Source organism: Sciurus vulgaris (assembly GCF_902686455.1).
Source record: "Sciurus vulgaris genome assembly, chromosome: 8".
In the NCBI taxonomy this organism is placed as follows: Eukaryota; Metazoa; Chordata; class Mammalia; order Rodentia; family Sciuridae; genus Sciurus; species Sciurus vulgaris.
In genome coordinates, this window is record NC_136468.1 from 24,690,090 (window position 1) to 24,709,363 (window position 19,274).

Consider the following 19,274-nt stretch of genomic DNA (forward strand, 5'->3'; position numbering starts at 1 on the left):
ATGGATCTAAAAAAAATGCTACAGGTCAAAAAGTGCCTTTGGGGCTGGAGATGTGGCTCAGTGGTAGAGTGCTTGCCTGGCATGTGTGAGTCCTTGGGTTTAATCCTCAGCACTGTGTATAAATAAATAAATAAATAAATAAATAATAGAAGATCCATTGACAACTAAAAAAAATATTTTTTTAAAAAAAGTGCCTATTGGGTTCTTTGTCTCTGTGACAGAAGTGGGATGATGAAGGAAACGTCATCATTTGGAAAGTGTCATAATAAGATGCACATATTGTGCCACCATTGTGACTCTAAGGTCTACCACCTTCAGAAGTCGACCTGTGGCAAATGTGGCTACTGCCAAGCGCAAGAGAAAGTATAACTGGAGGGCCAAGGCTAAAAGATGAAACACCACTGGGACTGGTCTAATGAGGCACCTAAAAATCGTATACCGCAGATTCAGGCATGGATTCTGTGAAGGAACAACTCCTAAACCCAAGAGGGCAGCTGTTGCAGCATTCAGCTCCTCTTGATAGTTTCAACAATTAGCCACCCAATAAACATTCTGGCTTTCAAAAATGGGGAAAAAAAGTGTCTATTGGTATCCTTTGGCACTTGTGCTAGATTTCTTTTTTTTACATAACAAATTTGGTTCACCCTCTAGCCACCAAAGATTCACTTCTGACCCATCTGCAAGATACTCATTTCCCAGGTCCCAAAAGCCTCAACTAATACCACACCAGCTAAAGTCCACATGTCATCTAAGCATTATCAACTCAGAAATTAAAAAATAGCATCATCTATATTAAATATGGGTGAAACTATAGGTCTAGTCCATCTAGGGGAAAAATTCCTTTCCACATGTGGATGTTTGAAGCTAGAAAACAAGTTATCCGTGCCCAAAATATGGAGACACACTCCACACTGCACTGAAGATGGGGAGAAAATGGAAGGAACTGAGGAATCACTGGTCACACACAATTTCAAAATCTACACAAGTGAACAAAATTCAGTTTTCAGACTTGGGAATAATCTGTAGTTCAAGGCTCCACTCTTGGGACTTAAAGCTCAGTCCTCTGAGTTATCTTTCCTATTTCTTGAAATGTAGTTAGTATTTGTAGCTGAGTAGTTTTATCAGCCTGTTTCTTACCAGTGAATTTTTGGGATCCACTAACCTTCTTACATTTCATCCTCTCTCTCCTTTTCAGTCCAAGCTGACCGTATTTCTGCTAGAATAATATTCTCAAAAACCTACTGTCATGGGGACTCACTCTATCAGGCAAGAGGCTGATTCACAGGTCCTTCCTTGATCTTTCCTCCACATTTAATATTTGAAGAAATGGCTGAGAGGACTTATGTATGAATCACATACTCTTTTGTTGTTGTTGTTTTCAAATTACATACTCTTTATTTTATTATTTTATTATGGTACTGGGGATTGAACCCAGGAACGCTGAACCACTGAGCCACATCCCCAGTCCTTTTTATATTTTTATTTAAAAATGGGGTCTTGCTTAATTGCTTAGGGCCTCCCTACGTTGCTGAGGCTAGCTTTGAACTTCCCATCCTCCTGCATCAGCCTCCTGAGCTGCTTGGATTACAGGCATGTACCACCATGCCTGGCTCATGTACTCTTTAAAATGCTTTCTGTGGATGAAGTACTCCAACTTTTTGATTTTTCTGAGGTGTTCGCAAAAGGTTGTCCAGCCATACCTTTTGATTTTTCTCTGGAACACTTTGCTGAGAGTGGATTTCTCCATTTTAGCATTTTTGCAGTGTGGATAGGTTAAGAAATTCCCAAATAACCCAAGTTCTCATTCCTCTTTGTTTAAAAAGTCTTCCCTCAATTGATTTCTTTCTTCTTGCACTTTCCTAGAAACAGCAAGAAGATTGGAAACCTCATCTAAGTGGCCAATTATATCACTTCCAAATTCTGTTCTCCACATGAGTACAGAACACAGCTCTGCCCAGCTTTCTGCCATCATATAACAAGGATTTCCTTATTTTCAGTTTCCAATAACATGTTCCTCATTTCCTTCCAAGCCCTCATTGATAATGTTCTTAACATCCATATCTTCACACCTTGTTCATGATGACTGACTTGTTCTCTGAGGTAATATGTGTTTTCTCCTCACTTCTTTTAGGTTCCTCACTGGCAATTGTGATGGGCTGACAGATCTGGCTCCATGAAGATGTTACAGGCCAGACTATAAGGGATATGACTAAACAGACTCCATTTTGCTCTGAGACTACATGTTATGTAGGAAATAAGCTTCTCCCTGCATCCGTACCCATCCTCAGTTACTTAGCGTGACATGTTTAGCAATACATAATGACAATTCTTATGTAATAAAAAATTGCTGTCTTTTGATCCCTATTGCTCCTAACCAATGTACCATGTAAATGATAATTGTGTGGTTATTACTAACCATTCTTTAGTTTGTACCTAGGTGACCCACTTCCCTCTCTGTCAATGATCTCATGATGTTAGTTTGTAATTTCGAATCATAGCAACAGACACTTATGATTGACGGGATTTTTGGTATAAGAACCCCTACAACCCTGTGTTCCAAGCTCTTCTCTCAATAGCCATTTTTTGGGGCATTGTGTGAGACGGTCAGCGGCCAGCTTAATAAAGACTCTCAAATTTGGACTTCTCAGTGGTGATCGGTCTGTTCTTAAGTTGCACCCCATAACAGCAATCATTACTACTTCTACTAAAGGTCTGCTTAAGCTAATCCACCTTAAGCGCCTCACAATTCTTCCAGCCTCTTCCCACTGTCCAATTCCACATTTCAAGCATTCATTACAGCAGAATCCCTCTTTCAGGTATCAAAATCTGTATCAATTGCTTTTACTACCGTGACAACTTATGCCTAATGGATTAACTCAACACAAATTTATTATCTTAGATATATTTATTTATTGCCATATTGGGGATTGAACCCAGTCCTTGTGCATGCTAGGCAAGCCCTCTACCACTGAGCTACACCCCAACTGATTTATTATCTTATAATGCTTAAGGTCAGAAGTCTGAAATGGGTCCGATGGACTAAAATTAAGCCATCAGCAGAACTATGTTCCTGCTAGAAGCTGTAAGAAAGAAACCATCTTCTGGCCCTCTCCACCCTCTGTTGGCCTCCCATATTCCCTGGCTTATAGTCCTGTTGCTCTGTCCTTGAAGCCAACAATATTAGGCTTGAGTCCTTCTCACACTTTCATCTCTCTGATTCACCTCTTCTGCTTCCCTCTTCCACTTACAGGCACTCTTGTGATTTTATTGGGCCTGCCTAAATAACTCCCTGACACAAGAATATTAACACTGATACAATAGTGTTGATTAATCTATAAACCTTAATTCATTTTTGTCACATTTTAATACCTAGCATCCTTAATCAATTTGTGCCCTTAATTCCCCTTTGCTGTGGAACTCAGCATATTTACAGTTTCCAGGGATTTGGATGAGAACAGTGACACACACCTGTAATCCAGTGACTCAGGGGCCTGAGGCAAGAGGATTGCAAGTTCAAGGCTGATTTGGACAACTTAGTGAGATACTGTCTCAAAATGAAAAATAAAAAGGACTAGGGATATGGCACAGTGGTAGATCATGCCAGGGTTCAATTCCCCATCTCCCTTCCCCCACAAAAGGCATTATCCTTCCTACCACAGTACATTAATTTAATTGTGGATAATTCAGAAAACTCAAATTGAGGGACATTCAACAACACAACTGGGCAGTATCCTTCAAAAGTTTTCAAATCAAATCAAACAAACTTAAAGAATGAATGCTGGGAAACTATTGCAGACAGAAAGAACCTAAGGAGACTTGACAATTTGCCACCATGGGTGATCTTAGACTGGATTCTGTTCCATTGGCGAGCCCATTGACAAAATTTGAATTAAGATTTATAGATTAGTCAACACTATTGTATCAATGTTAATATTCTGGTTTTGTCCATTACATCCATTACATCATGTGTCCATTACATCTGGTTATGAATAATGTGATTTGGGGCAAGTGTATACAGAAATTCTTTATACTATTTTTTTTGGGGGGGTGCTGGGGATCAAACCCAGAGCCTTGTGCTTACAAAGCAAGCACTCTACCGACTGAGCTATCTCCCCAGCCCCCTTTGTACTATTTTTCCAACTTTTTTTGGAAATCTGAAATGATTTCAAAATGAAGCTTAAAAATTTAAAGAGTATCTATGGGTGACCTGGTAGTTTCTTTGGTGTGGTGGGGTCAAAAGCCAGATTACAGCAAGTTGAGAAATGCACAAGAGCCAAAACAATGGAGAAGACACCTGTCTTCAATGTGACTGTGAAGTGAAGCACTACAAAGACAGCAACCGGAAACTGAAGGAAGGATTGTAACTGCACATCGTCTCTTGGGAATTATCCATGTTCTAAAATCTCCACAATTAAACTCTTCCTTCCCTCCACCCTGCTCAACCTTTTAGAAGTTAATCTAAAAGCAACAGAGAACTCTTGGTGACTTTAAACAGAAGACATAATATAAACAGGTTTTCACATTTTAATACCAGTCCTCCTGCCAGATAAGGAATCAGAAGATGAACTGGGCAAACCATTTAGAAGATTCTTGTAATTATCCAGAGAAAGGGATGACAGCCTACCAAGACAACAGAAGCAGAGAGAGAGAAAAAGACTAGAGGCCGTGAAAGCTTATTGTTCAGATTCAACATGGCAGATTAAACACATATTTCTGTTCCCACCTCAAATCCCACTAAGTTACATGGGATAATAAACTTATGTAGATAGGGGACAGGAGCTATTCACATTGCTGCTTAAAAAACTGAAGTGTGATGTAGACACTCTTATCAGGTTTGGTGAAAACTTTTATGAATGGGGTTTTGATTTTACCACATGTTCTTTCTGCATGTATTGTGATTATCATGTGGTTTTTCTTTTCTATTCTGTTAGTATGGTAAATTACATTGGTTTTCTAATGTTAAACTTACCTTGTATTCCTGGGGAAAGGCTCATATAATACTGATATAGTATTTATATATTGTTGGGTTTGATTTGTTGATATTTGGCTAAGTATTTTTATGTCTATGTCCATGAGGGATATTAATCTTTAATGTTTTCTTTTAAATTCTTTGTGTGGCTTTGGTTTCAGGGTAATGTTGACCTCATAAAATGAATTATAAAATGTTCTATTTTCTGGAAGAGCTTGTATAAACTTGCTATTATTATTTATTTCTTAAATCTTTGACAGAGGGGTTGTGGATCAGTGGCAGAGCACTTGCCTAGCATGTGTGAGGCACTGGGTTCGATCCTTAGCACCACATAAAAAAATAAACAAAGAAAATAAAGTTATTATTTAAAAAAATCTTTGATGGAATTTACCAGTAGGCCATCTTAAATGGAGAAGACTGGCATTTTCCTTATGGAAAGGGTTTAAGCTGGGAATTCAATTTCTTTTAATAGAAATAAGTATAATAGAAATAGAAATAGTTTTTCAGGTTATCAGTTTCTTCTTAAGTTTTAATATTTGTATCTCTCAAGAAATTGGTCCATTTCCTCTAAGTTGTGCAACTTATTGAATTAAGTGGTTTATAATATTTTATTATCTTTTCAATGTCTATCATATGTGTAGTGACACCCCTTCTTTCATAACTGATACTCACTTTTCCTTAACATTATTGCTTTTGCACTCAGAAGAGAATTCTAACCATAGCAGATCATCCGATAAGTTTATATGAAAATATTGTCTTGCAAGGCTGTCAAAGGCTATGCTACATAGAAGATAAAGTAAATGAAAAACCAAGATAAATATTAACTTGGGGGTGGATAGAGTAGGGAATTATTCGAACAATAAAATTAAGGTACAAGGGCTAGGGATATATAGTTCAGTGGTAGAGTGCTTGCCTAGCAATGCATGAGCCCCTGGTTTTGATCCCCAGCACAGTGAAAATACAAAATTAAAATTAAAGCATAGTAAATCAATAGACTCAGTATGCATTCATGCCATGATGTCTATTGATAGCCTTCGATTTAGCCTCCAGAGAAGAACCTGGCTGAGTGAGAAAAGAACGGAGACTGTTTATTGTTATAAGAATTTCAGTATAATTTATTTTTAAGTTGTATTTTATATTGCTTTGACTACACCAAAATTTAAAAGAAGAAACAAGAAAGCATTTAAAAAAAATGAGTGACCTCGCATGTCATATGTTCACAGTTAATGACAGAACTAACCTCCTACTAAGTTGAAATCTGACTGACTCTCTAATTTTCACCCCTTGGCCTAGTTCAGCTGTTTGGAAAGCCCCAGATATGACTGCTGCCTTCTCCCCATGAGAACAATGGGTATTTGAAGGCGGATCTCTCAGGAAACAGGTTTCCTGAGCTTGCCAGCCCCTTTGCCTCTCTTCCCACATAGAACCAACTCTGTGATAAGCACAACCACAGATGTGGCAGACCAGGGCTATGATAAGGCACACGAGGAGAGTTTGAACTTAAACCCGAAACTGACCAAGGCATTTTTGCTCATTTCCACAATCCTGTGGAGTATGATCAGTGGAAGAAATCATGAGAAGAGTGAACTACGTTCATTAATTATGCACAATGCTCTAGTTTATGTACTAGAGGTTTTACACACATTATTTCATTCAATCCTCGAAACAACCCTGTGTGTTTAGTGCCACTGAACTGAACACTTAAAAATGGTGAAGGTAGTATATTTCACATCTTATGTGTTTTACCACAATTTGAAACAAAAACACCTTGTGTGGTAAGGATTGTCCCCATTTTCCTGAAGTGGAAACTCATGGAAGTTAAGTAACTTGCCCAAACTACCCAGCTAATCAGTAGGTGTCTGGGCCAGGTGTGAGCTCAGGTTTGTCTGGCTTCGAAGACTGTGGCTTTCTGCCCTGTTGAGATGTCCCCAGTGATAACAAGCAAAGGGAAACTGAAGGAATCAGTCATAGGAGAGGATTGTGGTCTTTTTTTAGTTTCACAATTTTGCTCAGTGCCAGCCTGACACTCCTCCCTGGAGCAAGGCATAAATGCTCTGGGAGAAGCATCAGACTTTCTCAGGCACAAAGACTACATCAATGACAGGTGTAAATGTTGTGGCAGAAATAGAGCTCAGGTTGAATGTGCAGCTCTAAGACTTCTTAAGTACTCTGTGGGAGGATGCTTTCTCTTGTCCAAATTAGCTAAAGGGTTTTCTTTCTTTCTTTCTTTCTTTCTTTCTTTCTTTCTTTCTTTCTTTCTTTCTTTCTTTCTTTCTTTCTTTCTTTCTTTCTTTCTCTCTCTCTCCCTCCCCCCCCCCCTCTCCCTCTCTCCCTCCCTCCCTTTCTTCCTTCCTTTCTTCCTTCCTTCCTTCCTTCCTGCAGTACCAGGGATCAAACCCAGGATCTTGAGAATGCTAGGCAAGCACTCTACCACTGATCTACATTCCAAGCCCTTAACCAAAGTTTTGGATGATGTAAAATCAATTCTTCCCCTGAAGGATTTGGGGGAAGGGACACTTGACAGAGACAGTGAGATCATGAGCATTTCATTGAAATCCAATCAAGAGGGCACCGTAGTTGGGGGGAAGGGTAGGAAGACCAGTGGAAGAATAATCACAAAAATAACACTGCCTAACACTTTTATAAAGTGTGTCATGTGGCAGGACTCCTCTAAGCACATTATATGTACTAATTCATTTAACTCTCATAACCACACCAACAGGCATGTGACTATTATCAGTTAGCTAAAGGGTACAAATTTAAAAAATAACCCAAAGTACTGAATTATCCTATGTGCCAATCTCTACTTAACAAAGTGAGTTATTATCTATATTTGACCAAAACTAGAAACTATCTAAATGTCTAACACATTTAGAATATTAAATATTAAAGCCATGGAATGTAGGCAGACAGAATAAAAATAATAATATTATTTGCTGAATGCTTATATTGTCCATGTATGCTTTACATGGATCACCTCCTTTTTTCTTTGCTCTATGAGGCAAGTTCTAGAAGCCTGTTAGTTTTGTTACTAGAATGAAATACCTGAAATAATCAACTTAAATGGAGAAAAGGTTTGTTTTAGCTCATGGTTTCAGAGGCTTCAGTCCATGGTCACTTATCTCTGTTGCTTTGGGTCTATGGCAGCACAGTATACCATAGCAGGAACACATGGCAAAAGAGCTCTGTTCATTCATGGTGGCTGAGAAGCAAAGAGAGAGGAAGGTGCCAGGGTCCCAATATCCCCCTCAAGGGCATGCTCCCAATGACCTAAATTCTTCCAACTAGGTGGCACCTCTTAAGGGTTCAACCATCTCCCAGTAGTGCCATGGGCAGAGGATCAAGCCTTTGACACCTGGTTGCTGGGGGACACTTCAGATTCAACTATTGCAGAGCCCATTTTATAAGTCTGGAGCAGAGGCTCAGAAGGTTTAGAAGGTTAGCTAGAGTAGATTTGAAACCAATACCACCTAACTTCAGGACTCAAGCTCTTACCTACTTTGTTATTTTGCCTCTGAAGACTGGAAGATAAAAAGTATTGCATAAAACCGACCAGTATTATACAATAGAACCCGAGGCCATGGGAACATGCCAATCATGACTATAACAGATGAACCAAGCAAGGCGGTAATTTGAGTGGATGGAGTGGAAGCTGTTCTCTCTAAATATAGCTGTCAAAGGAAGCTTGGAACAAAGCATTCTTTTCCTCAATTCCAGGGTGACTCTTTCCCCATATCATTGTACTTCATGCCACTTGAGCATCTCAACCTTCATACTGAGGGATCAAGAAGGGAGAAAGATGACAGAAAGTAGTACTTTTCCTTTCCTTGGTTCCCCTAGGGCCTGCAGACATGCACTGATGCATTCCTTACCAGAGTTACACCTGCAGGGAACAGATGATGGTCAGGCCATGTCTGCCTTCTACATCCACTGAGTCCCCAGCCTTCTGGGACCTGCTCACACACTGCCTCTGTCCTTAGATCCCGAAACCTCATCTGCATTCCAGTTGCACAGCGTATCTCAGAGGGGACACCTTCTTTGTCTTTCGCACACATAACGGCTGCTGTTAGTATAGCTGAGTTCACTGGTATCTGTGGAGGGGAGACGAGAGGTTTCTGTGGAAGCCACACAATATCATCCAATTTCTAATGTCTTTTGCCCTTTCTCAGCAGCCCCAGCTTCTCCCCAGCACTCTGGCTCTTCTGCGTATCTTTGGCTTCTCCTTTGCCCTCCTCTTTCTCCTTAGTAGTCTCTGCCCTAGTCCAAAGCAAAACCAGTAATTCTCCCTTTGCTTTAAGCAGGGTGGCTTCCCCCATCCTACCTGCTAACTCCCTTCCCATGAGTCACACATCTTACCTCAGGAGACTTGTCAAGGTTCTTTTCCTCAAAGATATGTTCTTTTCCCAAAAAGAAATAAGAAATTCTGGTAATAGATGTTAACAAAAAAGATTAAAACAAACAAATAAACAAGTAAAACAACTTAGATCAAATTACTCAGAAAACAGACTCAAGAGACAGAGACTTGTATGCAGAGATTTATTGGGAAATGCTGTCAGTACCTAGAAGGGGGACTGAACACTAGAAGTTAAGCTGTGAAGCACTTGCAATGAGAGTCTTTTACCCAATCTCATGGAAAGTTCTGGAATTCCAATGTCCCTTTGGAATCTTGCCATTGAAGCAAGGGGGTCAAGCATTTGAACTTCCCACTCCGCACACACACACTAATGGGGTCAGTCATTGGATACCAGGCAGCCTACCTAGCTGAGGACAATTCCAGATAGGGACATCAGCAGACAAACTGCTGGCAGCTGGGTAATGAGTGCCTCATTAAAGGGAAATGAGGTGGGTGTGGATGGCATCCACTATAGTCAAAATAATTCTTAAAAAGTATGAAATAACTTAAATATCCATTAAAGCCACCTGAGCAACATGGCAAGATTTTTTTTTTTTTTTTTTTTTTTTTTAAGACTCAATCTCTTAGAACAGAAGAGCAACAACAAAAATATACATAATCTAAAAATACCTACTGTGGTCTAAATTTTTATTTATTTTGGCATTTATATTTTTAATTGACATAATAATTGTGTATTTTTCTAGGGTCCAGTTTTTTATTTTTTATTTTTGGTGCCAGGGATCGAACACAGAGGCACTTAACCCCTTGAGCCATATCCCTGGCCCTTTTTTATTTTTTATTGAGACAGGGTCTCACTAAGGTGCTGAAGCTGACTTTAAGTTTGTGATCCTCCTGCCTCAGCCTCCTGAGCTACTGGGATTACAGGTGTGCACCACCGCACCTGGTATGCAGTAGTCTGATGCTTCAATACGTGTATTCATTATTTAGGGTAACTAGTGTATCTATCACCTCAAATATTTAGGATGTTTTTGTGGTGAGGACATTCAAAATCTCTTCTAAACTTGTCATATTACCTCTGGGGAGAGGACTGTACTAAAACATTAATAATAGATATTATTGTTATAATAATATTGAAAATCTTTTCTTGGGCAGGAGGATTCCCAAGAGACCAGGTAGCTGTTGATCAAATCTGTGTGAAGGGAATTACTTTGTTTTGCTGCTGACTTGAATTGCTTTCCACAGGAATTTTCTGTAAGAAATGGTATTTCTCTCTACTTCCTGCCTTAAATTGTACTGCAGCCTGAGCAACTGTTGAGCAGCTGTCATGTCCCACTGCTATCCAGGGATGGCTGTGAGCACCTCAAGGGCAGGCTGTGGCTTCAGGTGGTGTGGGAGGAACAGGAGGAGTTGGGGTAGCTCCCATTCCTCAAGACATGTAGCAGACTCCCAGACAGTGACCACTGCTCTGCGTCCCCTAAACATCCTAAATATTTGAGGTGATAGATATACTAGTTACCCTAAATAACGAATACACGTATTGAAGCATCAAACTACCGCACAGCACATGGTAAATAGTCATTATCTAATTTCTCTCTCACAACAATCATATGAGGTTATATATAATTATTTTCATTTGACAAGAAACTGAAGTTTTTGTATGACTTTGCAAATATACTAGAAAACACTGAAACGTACACTTTAAATGGGTGAATTGTATGGTGTGTAGATAAAGATCACAAGGGTTGCCCAAGATCAGAGTCATGAGGTGGTGGATTTTTTCAGCAAGAAACCATCAGGGAAGGGATCCATCACCATAGGGGTGTCCTGACAGAGGGCCACATAAGCCACAGTGCTCAGTCTCACTGGAGCCCTTGAAGATGATGGGGTCTCAAGGTGAGCAAACCCTTCAGGCAGACACTTCTAGTTTTGCAACCAGCATCTGGGTTTCTCAGAGAGCGGCCCTGTCAGGATGGGGATAGAGAGGGGATGGCATGAGAGTGAGAAAAATGGGTGAAACCTAGCACTGGAAGCCCTGTGCCAAAATACTCCACCACCTGAATGTTCACATTAGGAACTGCTGCAAATTGGCTACATGCAAGGTGGAAACGAAGAGGCTTGAGGAGCTGCTGGGGTGTATGTTCCAAGTACTCTGGTAGCTGGCACACAGCTAGGTGATGGAAAGTCAGGGGCACAGGCTTGGGGGCAGCAGCAGGCTGTGGTTCCAAATATCTGTCTTTGTCCATGCTGGACTTTGTCCTTCTGCAAATGTGTGCCCTTTGTGTGGTATCCAAGTCAGCCATGGAGTGATTGCTCCAATAGCATGAGCCAGTGCTACTAATCAGAGTGCCAGCATTATCAAAAGAGTAGGCATGAAAAACTTTAATGGGCTTGAAAACCTTGATCTTATCACAAGAAATTTCTAAAAGAGCAGTTAAGGGGCTGGGGTTGTGGCTCAGTGACAGAGCACTCACCTAGCAAGTGTGAGGCCCTGGATTCCATTCTCAGCAGCACAAAAAAATAAAGGTATTGTGTCCACCTGCAATTAAAATATCTATCTATCTATCTATTATATATATATATTATATATATATTATATATATATATTATATATATATATATATTATATATATATATTATATATATATATATATATATATATATGAAGCTCTTAAACCCTTTAAAGATAGTTTCAACTATGGTACAATTTTAAATGGGGGTAAAAATTCTTTGGAATTTTTTAACCCCTCCTTGGGCAAAATTTCTCATTGATGAGCAATTACCGATAACTTGAATAGATCATTTAAAAAATCTTTACTGATAACTATTTATAGCCATTCCAAGCATATAAAAGAAGAATGCTTAAAAAATTATGGTCAGGGGCTTGTGTTGTAGCTCAGGGGTGGAGCACTTACCTGGCATGTGTAAGGCACTGGGTTCAAGTCTCAGCACTGCATGTAAATAAATAAATAAAAATAAATGTCCATCAACAACTAAAAAAATACTTCAAAAAATATAGTCAGGCTGAGTTTGTGGCTCAGTGCTAGAGTGCTTGCCTAGCACATGTGAGGCACTGGATTCGATCCCCAATATCACATTAAAAAAAAAAAAACTAAATAAAATAAAGGTATTGTGTCCATCTACAACTAAATATTTTTTTAAAAATTATGAGGACTGGGTTGTGGCTCAGTGGTACAGCACTTGCCTAGGGAAGTGTGAGGCACTGGGTTCAAGCCTCAGCACCACATAAAAATAAATAAAATAAAGCTATTGTGTCCACTTACAACAAAAATATATATATATATATATATATATATATATATATATATAAATTTATGATCCTGCTATATTTGCCATCCTCATTGAACAGTGGTGCTGTCCTATCAGGCAACCAATGCCACATGTGGCCACCAAGTACTTGAACTATGACTGGTCCAAATTGGTATGCACTGTCAAAGACTTAGTAAGAAAACAAGAATATAAAATATCCCATTGGTAATTTTTATATTGATGACATGTTGAAGTCATAATAGTGGGGATATATTAGGTTAAATAAAACACATCATGAATTTTTTTAAAAGTTGTGTTCATGGAAGCAAGCTCAGGTTTCTCATTAAAAATGTGAAAATATTTTCTTTGAAATTTTTCATACAAATGCAGTATTTAATATGTTCTATAATTACTTTATCTTTATTTTTATACTTTAATAAAAAGAAAACATAATTACTTTTTCCATCAAGCTCCACATTGATATCCCCAAAACCTTTCTAGCTTATTCAAATATGCTATAAAAATACAGAAATTTCCTATGATTGAGTACAATGACATGAAATAGTTTCAGAGCAGGAATTTTTGAGTATCATTAAAGTTTGGAAAAAAGCATTTGTGAGCATATGCCATGCCAGGTGCCCCACTGAATTCCAGTGATGTAGAGTGATGCATATTGTATATTTCATGGTGTATCTATCAATAATTATGCAAGAAACCCTTGGGCATCATAGGGAGACCTGATCAAGTCACTGAACAGTGAGTGGGGCAATGGGATGGAGGTGTCAAGCTGAATGAATGATGGAGAGAGGTGGGGCCCTTTGCCTTTTTGAGCTATAGGTTAAGTACAGCCCTGGCCTGGCTCCTTATTAAATGTTTCCAGTACATGAGAATTTCTCCTATCCTGTAAAGTCTCAAAGCCCTTGCTCAGCCACCAAGCATCTGTGTGCAGGTTTCCTATAACCCATATGCCTGAGGCGAGGCACACCAGAAATCAGAGGCCAGGTTACCCATGTGCTTGTAAACTGGGTTATTTTTTACACATGTGACTTTGGCAATCCATTTAGTCCTCATTACAGGACAGCCCAATGCCAAGGCTGACTTTCTGTTTCCAATCTCACACCTCTGAGCTGAATCCTGAACACTCCATAAAGAGCCTCTGCAATGCAGGAAGCCACCTGTGTGCCACTCACTCTTGTTATTCAAGAGTTGTTGGCACTTTCTCAGCTCTTCTAAGGTTAGGAACTCAGACTGGTGGAGCCCAGGAGAATGGCCTTTTGGAAAAGCATCAGGGAGGTCTGAAGAGACCAGAAGTCAATGTTAGGTCCCAGACTATTAGGTTGCCTTCTGGAAATGCAAAGAAACAATATGGAATCTGTTCAGGTTAATATTGCCTTTTCAATTCTGTGTGGCCTTGGGCCTGCTCTGTGATGTAATTGTCATAACTTTCTCCATCTTTGCCCCAAAATACCTATGCAATTGTGCCTGAAGCAATGTATATACAAGTGTATGTGGCTATTTTGCTATAAAAACTGTCTGTGTGTAGATGTACTCAAAGGGCGTGCTTAGTTATAAAAAGTGCTGTATTAACATGACTGAGGTCATGAGTGTTATTTACTGTTAATTGTTTAAGTATCAAATAAAGAGTCAAACTTTAAAAAACTATTCAATTATTTTCAATGTATGCTTAAAATGTCTAAAGGATAGACTGTCTGAAGAAAGTCTGTTAAAAGAATTTTCACTATTTAAATAGCCAACAATAGGGGAATGATTTAGTAAATTACAGTAATAATGAATTATCACTTCCTTTATGCCAGGTATTAGGCTAAGTGTTTTATATGCATTATTTAATTTAAAAAATTTTTTTGTAGTTGTAGCAGGAGAAAATGCCTTTATTTAATTTATTTATTTATTTATGTGGTGCTTAGGTTCGAACTCAGTGCCTCACACAAGCTAGGCAAGCAACTGGTCACTGAGCCACAAACCTAGCTCAAGCATTATTTCATTTTTTAAAAATTTTCAAGATAGCAGAAAAGGACTATGATCATTATCATTTTATAGAGAGAAAATCAGGACATAAACACACTAAGTAACTCAAAAAAGACAATAACTAGCCAGGCCAGGCATGGTGGCATGATTGTAATCCCAGTGAGTCAGGAGGCTAAGACAGGAGGATCACAAATTTGTGGCCAACCTAGGCAACTTAGTGAAACCATATCTCAAAATAAAAAAATGAAAAAAGGGCTGGGGATGTAGCTTAGTGGCAGAGTGCCCCTGGGTTCAATCCTCAGTACCATCAAAAAAGGGGAACAGGGAAGAGGAGGAAGAAGAGGAGAAGGAAGAATAGGAAAATAAGGAAGAGGCACAGCTAGTCAATGGCAGAGTTGGGATTTGAACCTGACTGAGTCAGGTTCTGTTGTCTACACTCAAGTTTTAACCACCAGGTTATCAAGTAACACACCAGCACACAACCACGGTAGGTTCCCATAGCAAGTCACATTATTGGTGTGGCTATAACTGTTAGAACCCTTAAGAAAAATAAGGCAAATTTGGGGCTAAAGTTGGAACTAAGTGGTAGAACACTTGACTAGTGTATGTGAGGCCCTGGATTCCATCCCAGCATTATTTTTTTAAAAAGGCAATTTTGTAGCATTTATTACAATTTTAAGATGCACACATTATTTGTCTCACAATTACCATTTCTAGGACATTGTGAAGGTTAATTTTATGGGCTAAGGAATACCCAAGTACCTGGCTAAATTTATTTTGGGATATGTCTGTGAGGGTGTTCCTGCAAGAGATGGAATTTAAATCAGTAAACTAAGTAAAGAAAATCTACCCTCACAAAGGTGTGTGGGCATCATCCAATTCACTGAGGGCACAGATAAGACAGAAAGATACAGAAGAGATAACTTCACTCTCTCTTGGAGCTGAGACATCCATCTTCTCCTGCCCTTGGACATCAGAGCACCTGGGTCTTGAGCCTTCAGGCTTTGGGACTTACATCAGAAGGCTCCCCTCTTACCCGCTTCTTCAATTTTTGGCTTTGGACTGGGAGTCACGCCGTCATTTCCCCAGGTTTGTAGGCCTTCACACTTAGACTGAATTATACCACTGGCTTTCCTGGGTCTTCAGCTTTCAAAAGGGAGATGGTGGGACTTCCTGGCTTCCATTATTGTGTAAGCCAATTCCCATATATCTTCTTTCATATATATCTATATCTATCCTATTGGTTTTATTTCTTTGGAAAATCCAACTAATTCAATGGCACCCACAAAAAATGCTTCTGCAGGTACAAACAGACAGAGGTACAAATGGTTAGAAATACCCTAAATGCCCATTAGCAGGGGAATACATATAGACAGAGGTACAAATGGTTAGAAATACCCTAAATGCCCATTAGCAGGGGAATAGCAAAACCTATAGATGGAATATTTGGAGCTTTCTTGAAATGCAGTGAATCCCTATATACTGATAAGTGATCCCTATGTACTGTCTCCAACATGAAAAAGCTAGTCATACAGCCATTTTTTTAAAAAAACTGTTTTGTATGAGGAAGAGGGCTCACACAAAATAGTATGAAGGCTGCAAGGATAAAAGCTAAACTGTTAAAAGTGGTTTCCTCTGAGCTGTAAGAGGAAGAAGGAAGAGTATGGGGAAATTTTTGGTTTTTCCTTTATATATTTTTGAATTGTTTTAATTCTTTACAATGTGTATGTACTGCTTTTGTTAAAAAAAAAAAAAACTAATATGGAAAAAATATAATGTTTTCAACCAATTTGAAATTGATATGGGAAAATACTGTAACAAGTGAAAAAAATTAGAACATGAAATTATGTATACAGTATGATTTCAGCTACAGAAAAATGCCTTTAAAATCCAGGAAGGAAATATATCAAAATGTTAATAAGGACTGCCTCTGGGTGGCAGGATTATAGGATTATAGGTGTTGGTATGCTTTTTCTTTTTTCTTTTTCTTTTTTTCTCCTGCTTTTGCTTTTCTATACTTTCCAAATATGCCATATTATTTTTATAATTAGAAAAAAAATCAGGTTGGTCTGCCAAAGGTTCATGGCAGGTTATAAAACAAAAGCAGCTGAGGCCAGCAAATAACTTCTCCACCCGTACTGGGTGGTGTGACAGTCCACTACTCTTGGACACCAAAGGGAAGAGGACAGATGAGTTGAAAAGATTGTTTCTCCCTGTCTTGTTTTTCTGGTAAGTTTGCAAGAGGAAAAAGGAGAGAGTGACATCAAAGGAAGGGTGGCAAAGTGAAGGAGACCACAAATGAAGCTTGATTTAGTTTGGGAAGGAGAGAGCTGCAGGCCCTCAGGGAAGGCGTCCAATCCTGAGGGATTGCCAGTGAGGAGCTTTTAGGGTAACTTGGGGGATGACTGTGACTTTAACATTTTATGATTTCTACAGCTGAGTGACTGGGTCCCAAGGTCACAGCAGAGCACAGGCCAGGATGGAAGGGAAGACGGGTACCATAGCATTGGGGGTGGGCTACCATCTGAAGGGCCTTGTGTGGTCCCCACAATCTGACTGCAATGATGTCAAGACACAGTGCAGGCAGTCGCTTGTTGTCTTATGCAGGACATCTGGGATCTGGTACCTGGCACTGGAATTAAACAGTCACCATATCAAGCAAAAAGGCAAAGACCAAGACCACCAAAAAGCACCCTCAGCGCGCAACATTGAGTGTGTTTGCCATGTTTGATCAATCGCAGATTCAGGAGTTCAAAGAGGCCTTCAACATGATTGACCAGAACAGAGACGGTTTCACTGACAAGGAAGATTTACATGATATGCTTGCCTCATTGGGGAAGAATCCCATGGATGCTTACCTTGATGCCATGATGAATGAGGCTCCAGGACCCATCAATTTCACCATGTTCCTCACCATGTTTGGTGAGAAGTTAAATGGCACAGATCCCCAAGATGTCATCAGAAATGCTTTTGCTTGCTCTGATGAAGAAGCCACAGGCACCATTCAGGAGGATTACCTGAGAGAGCTGCTGACCACCATGCGTGATCAGTTTACAGACGAGGAAATGGATGAGCTGTACAGAGAAGAGCCTATTGACAAAAAGGGGAATTTCAATTACATCGAGTTCACACGTGTCCTTAAACATGGAGCAAAAGACAAAGATGATTGAAAGAACTATAGCTAAAATCTTCCAATTACATTATCTTTCTCTATTTTATTTCTCACTTTCCCTACCCTCATACAACCTGTTGCATGCAACTTAGTTTCACAGCTTTGCTTTTTTTTTTTTAATGTATTTATTCCAGACCTTTCTGCCACTTAGCACTTGTATAATCAGACTGGAAATGGGGCTGAGGTTGTAAATTATATTGAAAAAGAAATTGCTAGTAAAAATCAACAAATGTGAAAGCCCAGGGTGAAAAAAAAAAAGATACAGTGCAGTGGCCACAGTCACTGAGGTGGTGATGTTGGGAAGTTGGGTCATCCCTGCTTTTTCTTGATTTAATAGCCAAACACTAGTCTGAGGGATAAGGCACCTAAAAGATTCATTTTGCAAGCGTTTTGGGGAAACTTTGAAAATCATTCCTTTTTCTCTTCACTCAGCCATTTTTCATTTGGAGGGCTCTTCTCTCAGCCTCTTCCTGAGTCTCCCTTGAAAACTGAGAACTGCTCCTTCCCTAATGAGGTCATTCCTGCCTTCCTTGAACCCCAGAAATAGCCTCTTAGCGGGAGTTAGTTGCTGTTATAAACAGCATTCACACCTGGTAAATGATTATGTCTTCCAAAATTCACACATTGAAACCCTTAATCCCAGTTTGGAGGTGGAGTCCTCATGAATGGATTAGGGCCCTTATCAGAAGAAACCATCAAAACTTACTACCAGGATACAGTGATCAAAACAATGCAGAATATAGACCAATGGAATAAAATTGAGAGCCCAGAAATAAACCTTCACATATATAGCCAGGAGATTTTTCTTTCCTTTAGAATATTTTTTAGATGTTGATGGACTTTTATTTTATTCATTTATATGCAATGCTGAGAATTGAACACAGCACCTGGCACGTGCTAGGCAAGCGCTCTACCACTGAGCCATAACCCCAGTCCTGAGATTTTTTGACTAAGGTGCCAAGACCACTCAATGGGGAAAGAGTAGTCTTTAAGATATGGTGCTGGGAAAACTGGATATGCATATGCAAAAGAATGAAATTGAGCCCCTAATTAATACCATATATAAAAATTAACTCAAAATGGATCAAAAACCTAAATGTAAGACCAAAGGCTATAAAACTCTTAGAAGAAAACAAAGCAGGGTTTGGTGGCATACACCAGTAATCCCAGTGATGGGAGGTTGACACAGGAGGATCACAAGTTGAGACCAGTCTCAGCAAATTAGCAAGACCCTTAGCAACTTTGTGAGACTCAAATAAAAAATAAAAAGGACTGGGGATATAGCTCAGTGGTAAAGCACCCCAGATTAAATTACCAGTTTAAAAAAAAAAAAAGCTATTTAAAGAAAAAGAAAACACAACACAGATCATGACATTGGATTTGGCAAAGATTTCATGGATATGATACCAAAGGTACAGGCAACAAAAGAAAAAACAGACAAATTGGAATTTATAAAACTAGAGTTTTTGTGCATAAAAAGACCCTATAAATAGAGTTAAAAGGAAACCCACAGAATGGAAAAATAC

General features: G+C 39.2%; 1 protein-coding gene, 1 long non-coding RNA gene and 1 pseudogene across 3 annotated transcripts; 2 read left to right on the forward strand and 1 right to left on the reverse strand.

Moving 5' to 3' along the window:
* Positions 1–228: 228 nt before the first annotated feature.
* Positions 229–603, forward strand: LOC306667329 (large ribosomal subunit protein eL37-like; annotated as a pseudogene). Its single transcript has one exon. The product of its transcript is annotated as a large ribosomal subunit protein eL37-like (transcript).
* A 6,743-nt stretch (positions 604–7,346) lies between these two features.
* Positions 7,347–9,403, reverse strand: LOC306667336. The gene is made up of 2 exons (XR_013765501.1): positions 9,291–9,403; positions 7,347–9,060 (listed from the first exon to the last, which is right to left on the reverse strand). It is a non-coding gene; the product is annotated as an uncharacterized lncRNA (long non-coding RNA).
* A 7,796-nt stretch (positions 9,404–17,199) lies between these two features.
* On the forward strand, positions 17,200–17,986 carry LOC306667326 (myosin regulatory light chain 12B-like). Its single transcript, XM_079149816.1, has one exon. The coding sequence runs from the start codon at positions 17,300–17,302 to the stop codon at positions 17,744–17,746; it is 447 nt and encodes a 148-aa protein (XP_079005942.1). The 5' UTR covers positions 17,200–17,299; the 3' UTR covers positions 17,747–17,986.
* Positions 17,987–19,274: the final 1,288 nt, after the last annotated feature.

What these genes read in the sequence shown, in the direction of transcription:
- LOC306667326 (XM_079149816.1), top strand. Translation starts at nt 17,300, where the DNA reads ATGTTTGATCAATCGCAGATTCAGGAGTTCAAAGAGGCCTTCAACATG.